General features: G+C 56.7%; 1 protein-coding gene across 1 annotated transcript; it reads right to left on the bottom strand.

Moving 5' to 3' along the window:
- Positions 1-1,409: 1,409 nt before the first annotated feature.
- Positions 1,410-7,129, bottom strand: PDE6G (phosphodiesterase 6G). The gene is made up of 5 exons (XM_030924094.1): positions 7,100-7,129; positions 6,059-6,176; positions 3,395-3,599; positions 1,975-2,015; positions 1,410-1,486 (listed from the first exon to the last, which is right to left on the bottom strand). Exons 1-5 carry the CDS (start codon positions 7,127-7,129, stop codon positions 1,410-1,412), a joined length of 471 nt encoding a protein of 156 aa, XP_030779954.1.
- Positions 7,130-9,627: the final 2,498 nt, after the last annotated feature.

The following is a 9,627-nucleotide window of genomic DNA, read 5'->3' as shown; positions in this document are numbered from 1 at the left end:
CCGTGTTAGCCAGGATGGTCTCGATCTCCTGACCTCGTGATCCGCCCGTCTCGGCCTCCCAAAGTGCTGGGATTACAGGCTTGAGCCACCGCGCCCGGCCTAATTTATATTTTTAATAGAGATGGTTCCTCTGTGTTGGTCAGGCTGGTCTTGAACTCCTGAGCTCAAATGATCTGCCCACTTTGGCCTCCCAAAGTGCTGGGATTACAGGCGTGAGCCACGGTGCCCAGCCTCATTATTGCTATTTTCAAATACAGACAGGGTCTTGCTATGTTGCCCATACTCGTCTTGAACTCCCAGGCTGCAGTGATCCTCCCGCCTTGGTCTCATGAAGTGCTGAGATTATAGGCATGAGCCACTATGCCCAGCTACAGCCAGTTTTAGTGGGCGCTGTCTAAGGACAAGCTGGCTGGGTGCTCTGGGGGAGTTGCTAGTGTCACTGTGCCTCAGTTTCTCTCTTGTGAGGTGGGAGTAGGAGTTCCGGCCTCACAGCGTGTAGCATGAGGCATGTCCCATCTCACCTTCTCTGTGAGGCCTGCTCCAGCCATGTGCATGCTTCATTGACTATGGCCCCTGGGTGTGCACCAAGGCCTTCTGCCTTGACCCAGCCATGGCCTGACATTGCATGTCTCAGGGCCACCAGCAAGGCTCAGTGAGGGTGTGAGCCCAAGGGCTGTTTTCCCGCTCAGTCAGGCCAGCCTCTCCTGCCCCACTGCCCACTGCCTACCCCTTCACCCATGTGCTCCTGCTCAAGTGACCCCACCACAGGCCCTGTCCCATGCACAAATATGCCACGGGCAGGCGAGGGCACACTAATTTTATTTTGAAATAGGGACTGCAAGGGCGGGCTGTATTGAGAAGGATGGCCCCCTGGTGTGATAAGCATGGGGCCTCATCTGGTCACTGTACACACCTGGAGTCCTGCTACCCAGCATTTCCAAAGCAAGGGCACCCACCTGGGAAGGGATGCAGAGAGAGGGAGCTCCTCTGCACCCCCATACAGGCAGGACAGGGGTCTGGGGTGCAGAGGCACTCTGGGGAGACCCTGCCCTAGCTTTCCAGTTGGGAGGAGGGGATGATCTGGGGTCCACTTCCCATTCTCCCTGGGAGTGGAGACTCACCAAGCCTCTCTGCAGGCAGGACTGAGGGGTGGGCCCGATGTTGAGCAGGGCCTGGCCAGCCCCTGAGGGGGTGTCCTGGAGGGAGGTGGTGGGTTCCCGGTGACTGGTATTAATATGTAGGGGGTGACCTGAGGTCACAATCCCACACTGGTGTCCAGGTGCCATCTGGGCTAGGGAGACTTCTCAACAGGAATCCTGAGCAGGGTTTAGAGTGCAGAGGGCAGGAGGGGAGGGTTTAGAGCACAGAGGGCAGGAGGGGGAGGGTCTGGGCCTCAGCAGGGCCTGGCGCTAGATGATGCCATACTGGGCCAGCTCGTGCAGCTCCAGGTGGTTGAAGGCCTCCCAAGGGCAGATGACCGTGATGTCTGTGGGAGAAAGGGGCCTGGATCAGAGAGGATCCCATGGCCCAGGGACCCCCATCCCCTATGGCCCTGTTTCCCACAGCCCAGGTGTAGCCCTACAGTGTGCTTAGTGGGGGCGTGCAGAACCTGGCGTGGGGCCCTCCTATGGGGACACACTGGCTGTAGGGGAAGGAGGGTGGAGCAGGTCCAGGGGAGGGAACCAGAGGACGGTGGGGCTTGCTGAAGGGGGAGGAGGCAGCAAGGGGTTCTGTTCTTTCCCAGACCCCTCCCCTCACCTGGTACAAGTGTCCCAAATGGGAACAGCCTCACCTTCCAGATCCAGTGGATCTGGAGCTCGGTGTTGGGGGAAGAAGTGATGGACAGGTTGGGGGTCTCTTAAGTGAAAAGCAAGGGAGGTGGGGGCTGAGGTGGGTTGCACTGGGCCCTGGGCATGCTCGGTGTGTCTGGGGGGACCTGGGCAGACCTCAGGTTGGCACTGGCAGCCGTCGTACCTGTTCCCAGGCCTTCCATTCCAGGGATGTCATCCCCAAACCTGCAAGGATACAGCAGTCAGGGACATGGCGGGGCCCAGCCCTGGCTCAGTCAGCCTGAGGCCTGAGGTCATCTCTAGCCTTCCTAGGAGATGAGGCATTTGTCTGGGAGCCCAGTGGGCAGAGACCCGCCTCCTCCCCAACCTCCCGAGGCTTGGTGGGCCTGAGGGGGCGTCCTTCACAGACCCAGGGTGAGTCTGCTACCCCGAGCATCATGGGGCTGAGGCCCAGAAAAGGAGGTGCAAGCACCAGGGTGCTGGTGGTGTACGGAGGGGCTGCGTGGTTGGTGTATGGTTTGAGTGGTGTGATCTCAGCTCACTGTAAACTCTGCCTCCTGGGTTCACACCATTCTCCTGCCTCAGCCTACCGAGTAGCTGGGACTACAGGCGCCTGCCACCACGCCCGGCTAATTTTTTGTATTGTTTAGTAGAGACAGGTTTCACCGTGTTAGCCAGGATGGTCTCGATCTCCTGACCTCGTGATCCGCCCGCCTCGGCCTCCCAAAGTGCTGGGATTACAGGCTTGAGCCACCGCGCCCGGCGGTTTTGTTTTTTTGAGACGGAGTTTTGTTCTTGTCGCCCAGGCTGGAGTGCAATGGCGCAATCTCGGCTCACCGCAACCTCCGCCTCCCGGATTCAAGCAATTCTCCTGCCTCAGCCTCCCGAGTAGCTGGGATTACAGGCGTGCACCACCACACCTGGCTAAATTTGTATTTTTAGTAGAGACAGGGTTTCACCATGTTTGTCAAGCTGGTCTCAAACTTGCGACCTCAGGTGATCTGCCCGCCTCAGCCTCCCAAAGTGCTGGGATGACAGATGTGAGCCACGGCGCCTGGCCGGCAGTGGCTGTATTTTCTTTTTTTTTTTTTTTTTTTTTTTTGAGACGGAGTCTTGCTCTGCCACCAAGGCTGGAGTGCAGTGGCCAGCTCTCAGCTCACTGCAAGCTCCGCCTCCCGGGTTCACGCCATTCTCCTGTCTCAGCCTCCCGAGTAGTTGGGACTACAGGCGCCCGCCTCGTCGCCCGGCTAGTTTTTTTTGTATTTTTTAGTAGAGACGGGGTTTCACCGTGTTAGCCAGGATGGTCTCGATCTCCTGACCTCGTGATCCGCCCGTCTCGGCCTCCCAAAGTGCTGGGATTACAGGCTTGAGCCACCGCGCCCGGCCTGTATTTTCAAGCATGGTTGGCAGTAGCATCTGGAGCGGGTGACAGGAGCCCCCAGTTCCCCTTCCCCCTCCTCCATCCCTGCTCAGGCCCTCAGGCACCGCCCTACCTACCCCAGCGGTGAGGCTCCGATCACTCACCCAGTAAAGTGGCCCAAGGCCCTACTGTGCCTCCCCTTCCTGTGCAGCTTTCAGAGGCCCCATCCCCCAACTCTGCTTACCCCTGGACGCCTTTCTTCGGGGGCTTGCTCTTGAACTGCCTGGTTTGTCGCTGCTTAAATTTAGGGGGTCCTTTCCTGGGGGTGACAGGTCCCCCGACCACCCTGGTGGCTGACCGGAACTCAGCCTTTGACGGCTCCAGGTTCATGGCGAGGCTGACGGAGACACCGTGGCAACCCTGGCTCCTGGACTCCCTCCTGCTGCAATCTGGGGACAGACCGGGCCCAGGTCTCAGTCAGCCCTCCTGCTTCCAACCCTTGTGGGGGTCTCAACCCACGGGTGGAGGGGCTGAGACCCAGCCCCGCCAGCCCCAGCGTCATCCAGACGGCAGCCCCTGCAATCTGCCCTGGGGCAGCTAGCCTGCTAGCCCTGCTCGGGCCGCCCACCGTCCACTGGCGCACTCCTATTCCCCTTGCCTAGTGGATGCCCCCACAGCAACGCTGGCCACACACAGCTCCGGCCTCTCCCCTGCGTCCTGGCCTCCCTCGCCCCACCCCACAATCCACAGCAAACCTAGCCTCCCAGCCTGGGGCAGGTCCTGAGCCTGGAGTCCTCATCACCTCTCTGTGGGTGACCACTGACAACCTCCTGCTCCTTCCCCCACATTCCCCACCCCAGGGGAGCGTGACTGGGGAGCATTCAACTGCTACTCTTGTTTGTTTGTTTGTTTTTTGAGACAGACTTTTGCTCTTGTCACCCGGGCTGGAGTGCAGCGGCACGATCTTGGCTCACTACAACCTCCACCTCCCGGGTTCAAGTGATTCTCCTGCCCCAGCCTCCCGAGCAGTTGGGATTACAGGTGCCTGCCACCACGCCTGGCTAATTTTTGCATTTTTGCATTTTTAGTAGAGACGGGGTTTCACCATGTTGACCAGGCTGGTCTCAAACTCCTGACCTCGTGATCCACCCGCCTCAGCCTCCCAAAGTGCTGGGATTACAGGAGTGAGCCACCGCACCCGGTCCAGCTGCTACTCTGTTGAAAGTCCTCTAGGGCTCCTGCTGGGACTGGGATGAGACCCAAGCGGCCCCTCCCCCGCCTGCCCGGCCCTGCAGATGAGCCCGCCTCTGAAGGGCCCTTCCTGATGGTTAGTGGGGTGGGCTGCCTCCATCTCAGGTCCCGCTCAGGCAGGCCTCCCCTGAACTGCCACCCTGCAACCCGTGTCCTGAGGTTCTGATTTGCTGCTTCTCATCACGCGTCGCGTTAGCCCTCATTCTGGGCTGGTGGGCGTCTCCCCGGGCTGTTGCCCTCTGATTCTTATTGATGGGTTTATTGCTTTCTGCCTCTTGTCTGTGCTTTGCGGTTGGGGTGCTGTCAGTTCCCTTCACCCACTCACGGAGGGATCCCTGAGCCCCTTGGCACCATGACGGGCACTCCGCAGCGCTGATGGAAAATGACCCACAAAATGAGGGGCAGGGTTGCCAGGCAGGGCGACCCTGGGAAAGGGGCCTGTCTCAGAGACTCGGTGCTGAGCTGTGAAGCCCTGTGTCTCCCAACCCCACTTCACAGAGGGACAAGCCAAGGCTCAGGGAGGGAGGGTACTGGGTGTGTGGCTCCCCTCCTGGGGAGTCCCCAGGCCCTCTCTGTTCCTGGAGCCAGCTTGGGGAGCAGGGTCACCCGCCTGGCATGGCGTGGCTGAGTGGCCTCGGCTGCTCTGGACAAGGCCAGTGTCCTTGCACCACTGCACAGGGTGACCTCTCCTCCTCCTCTCCCTAGAGCCTCTCCCCAGATGCCCTAAGCCCCAGTGACCTGGGCCAAGGGCAGTTCAGCTTCCCTAAGCCTATTAACAGCAGAGGGGGATTCCTAATCTCCTGGTGAGCTGCTGCCAGCTGCACATGCTGCCAGAAGGTTCTGGAAGGAGGCACATGACAGACAGGAGGGGCTGCTTGCCCGCACTGGATGCCCCAGGGACCACCTCTTAGGGTCCCCTTTCCTGCCCCTGGTCTTTTTTGCTGGGATTCCTGACTCCAGCCCTGGGCTACCACCAGTTGTTTGCCGAGCTTCAGACGTGGGAGTGACCAGAAAGCAAGGGCAGGTGGCCCATTCCGGGGAGGAGGGCTCTGCAAGGGGTGCTGGGCACCTGAGATTGGGATAGACCCTGCCATGGCGCCTTCCCTCAGTAAGGTTCAGCCTCTGTCCCCAGGACTAGGACCAGCACCAGCCTGCACAAAACCAAGACTCAGGAGCCTGGTGGTCCCAGCTGCTCAGATCCCATGGCACCCAATCCTCATATCCTAGACAGCACAGGCCCCATCCTGCTGCTTCCCCAGCCCCAGGACATGGGCTGTCCTGGACAGCTCTCGGCCCTGATGGAGCTCCAACCATCAGATGCCATCCACGTGGGAACCGCTGCCTGCACTGTCCTGGCCCGACCCAGCCTGTGACTGGCATCCACTCAGGTCAGCTGGGCCCGTGTGGCCTGAGGTTCTCAGACCATCACTGGCCTGGGAATGGCAGCAGCACTGGTTACCATGGGGGAGCAGAGGAGGTGGTTGGCTGGGAGTCCTCTCTGAATAACAGAGTGGTGGGTAGGCTTCTGCAGACCCGGACCTCAGCCACGGTGGTAAAAGCCTGTCAGCTCCCTGCCTTGTGGGCGATGGGCAGAGCTCCACTAACTCACCGGGGGAGGTGGCTGTGAGGAAAGACAGCGGGCTTGGCCACTACTCACCAAGTGCAGGGCAGGTCTCAGGGGTCCATGCTATGAGTACCCGGCCTTCCTCCGCAGGGTGCCAGCCCGGGCATTTATCTTGCTGCTTCGTGAGCTGATTAGGCGTCTCAGTGCCACGCTAATGAGATTGTTGGGCCCCAAGCGGGGACACAACCACCAAAGTTTCTGGGGATGGGGAGGAGGGGCTCAGGTGCCGTCAAGGGCTCCAAGGAAGGACACCCCAGCAGATGGGGCCGGGACAGGGAGAGAAGTGTGACCCTGAACAGCCAGTCTCCTGCAGCTGCCCATCTTCCAGATGGAAGCACCCACAGTGACCGCTGTCTGGGGCCTCCTCACTGCCTTTCCTGACCCTGCCTGACCTCTGAAGAGCCCACCTTCGTGGTCCCCAAAGCCCTCTGCAGCCTGGCCCTCACCCACTGCTGTGGCCTCACATCTCGCCCCTCCCACCCCAGGGCCTTTGCACCTGCTGCTCCTGAAACCAAACAAGGACCCCTCTTAGGGGCCTGTGGGTCTCCCCAAGCACAGAAGCAAGGACAATGTTGAGTTCCTTCAAGGGCAATCCAGGCCCCCAGCCATCCCTGAGAAGCAAATGAGCAGCCAATCCACAGAAAGGTCACAGGAGCTTCAAACAACAGATGGAAGCCAGAGTCCCGAGAGTCTCCATAGACGCGAACCATGCCATCTTAGCAGGTGCCCCTTAGTTGTTTACCAGAAACTGGGACTCCCACCAAAGGGGCATGCTGGCACACAGACCTCAGATGAGCAGGAGCTGAGGACTGGCCTCTGACCACCCTTCTCTTACCTAAATTTCTTCCTGAGGGGCCTGGAGGAGGCCATGCCCAAAACCCAGAGCTAACATTCTTTCCTGCGGATCCCAAAGTTTCAGACAAAGCTTTGCCTCCACACCAAATCAGAAAACCTTTGAATCTACCTATGACTCATGGGCCCCAACTTCAAGATCTCCTTGCTATTTATGCCAAAACCAGTGTACAGCCTCTGTGTGCTGATTTATGACTTTGCCTGTGACCTCTGCCTCTGCACCTTTAAAAACCTGTAACTCAGGCTGGCCATAGTGGCTCACGCCTGTAATCCCAGCACTTTGTGAGGCTGAGGTGGGCGGATCATGAGGTCAGAAGATCTAGACCATCCTGGCTAACATGGTGAAACCATGACTCTACTAGAAACACAAAAAAATTAGCCAGGTGTGGTGGTGGGCACCTCTAGTCCCAGCTACTCAGGAGGCTGAGGCAGGAGAATGGCGTGAACCTGGGAGGCAGAGTTTGCAGTGAGCCGAGATCATGCCACTGCACTCAAGTCTGGGTGACAGAGTGAAACTCCGTCTCAAAATAAATAGATAAATCGGCCAGGCACGGTGGCTCAAGCCTGTAATCCCAGCACTTTGGGAGGCCGAGACGGGCGGATCACGAGGTCAGGAGATCGAGACCATCCTGGCTAACACAGTGAAACCCCGTCTCTACTAAAATATACAAAAAACTAGCCGGGCGTAGTGGCGGGCGCCTGTAGTCCCAGCTGCTCGGGAGGCTGAGGCAGGAGAATGGCATAAACCTGGGAGGCGGAGCTTGCAGTGAGCTGAGATCTGGCCACTGCACTCCAGCCTGGGCGACAGAGCGAGACTCCGTCTCAAAAAATAATAATACAAATATAAATAGTAAAATAAAATAAAATGTATGAGTACTCCTTTTTTGGTATCATGTATCATGGACAACATACAAACACATGAAAATACATAAAGCTCCAAACAGACCTAAACAAAGACCCTATAGCCTTGATTTTAAAACTCCAGCCAGCCGGGCGTGGTGGCTGAAGCCTGTAATCCTAGCACTGTGGGAGGCCGAGGCGGGCGGATCACGAGGTGAGGAGATCGAGACCATCCTGGCTAACACGGTGAAACCCCGTCTCTACTAAAAATACAAAAAACTAGCCGGGCGAGGTGGCGGGCGCTTCTCCCAGCTACTCGGGAGGCTGAGGCAGGAGAATGGCGTAAACTTGGGAGGCGGAGCTTGCAGTGAGCTGAGATCGGGCCACTGCACCCCAGCCTGGGCGACAGAGTGAGACTCCGTCTCAAAAAATAATAATAATAATAAAAATAATAAAAAAATAAAACTCCAGCCATGAGACTGGCAAAAATCGCTAGTCCAGAAAGGACAGCTGGATTCAAGTTATGCCGCAATAAATGGAATAAGTCAAAAACCTCTTGTCCCACATGACTCAATCCCTCACTCAGCCCCAGAGGAAACAAGATTGCAATCCATATCTTTTTTTTTTTTTTGAGACAGGATCTGGCTCTGTCGCCCAGGCTGGAATGCAGTAGTGAAATATCGGTGGCTGCTTAGCCCACTTGCACCCAAGTGAAATAAACAGCCTTGTTACTCACAAAAAAAAAAAAAAAAAAAAAAAAAAAAGAAATATCGGTGGCTGCAGGAATTCAAGGTTGCAGAGAGCTATTATTGTACCACTGTACTCTAACCGGGGTGACAGAGTGAGACCTCAACTCTAAAATAGTAAAATAGGCCAGGCATGGTGGCTCATCCCTGTACTTTTGGAGGCCGAGGGGGGTGGACCACCTGAGGTCAGGAGTTTGAGACCGGCCTGGTCAATATGGTGAAACTCCATCTCTACTAAAACTACAAGCTGGGCGCAGTGGCTCAAGCCTGTAATCCCAGCACTTTGGGAGGCTGAGACGGGCGGATCACGAGGTCAGGAGATCAAGACCATCCTGGCTAACATGGTGAAACCTCGTCTCTACTAAAAAAAATACAAAAACCTAGCCGGGCGTGGCGGCAGGCGCCTGTAGTCCCAGCTACTCAGGAGGCTGAGGCGGGAGAATGGCGTAAACTCGGGAGGCGGAGCTTGCAGTGAGCTGAGATCCGGCCACTGCACTCCAGCCTGGGCGACAGAGTGAGACTCCGTCTCAACAACAACAACAACAAAAAAAAAACTACAAAAATTAGCTGGGCATGGTGGCATGTGCCTGTAATCCCAGCTACTCAGGAGGCTGAGACAGGAGAATTGCTTGAACCCAGGAGGCGGAGGTTGCAGTGGGCCGAGATCATGCCCCTGCACTCCAGCCTGCAGCCTGGACAACAGAGTGAGACTCTGTCTCAAAAAAAAAAAAAAAAAAGTTAATTACATGGGAATAGGAATAAACTAATAAACGACTATAGTAAATATTTTTGACTTTTTGTTTGAAATATTACTGATTTTCTTTTTGTTTTCCAGAATCAAGACTGTTTTTTTCTCCCTTTCTTTCTCTTTCTTTTCTCCCTTCCTTCCTTCCTTCCTTCCTTCCTTCCTTCCTTCCTTCCTTCCTTCCTTCCTTCCTTCCTTCCTTCCTTCCTTCCTTCCTTCCTTCCTTTCTCTCCTTCTCTCTCTCTCTCTCTCTCTCTCTTTCTTTGAGACAGAGTCTCACACTCACTGGTTGTTTGGCTGGAGTACAGTGGTGCCATCCAAATCACTGCAAACTCTGCCTCCTGGGCTCAAGCGATTCTCTTGCCTTAGCCTCCCAAGTAGCTGGGATTACAGGTGTGTGCCCGCCACCACGCCCGGCT

Source organism: Rhinopithecus roxellana, chromosome 19, assembly GCF_007565055.1.
Source record: "Rhinopithecus roxellana isolate Shanxi Qingling chromosome 19, ASM756505v1, whole genome shotgun sequence".
NCBI classification, from domain to species: domain Eukaryota; kingdom Metazoa; phylum Chordata; class Mammalia; order Primates; family Cercopithecidae; genus Rhinopithecus; species Rhinopithecus roxellana.
This window is presented reverse-complemented; position numbering and strand designations above follow the sequence as displayed.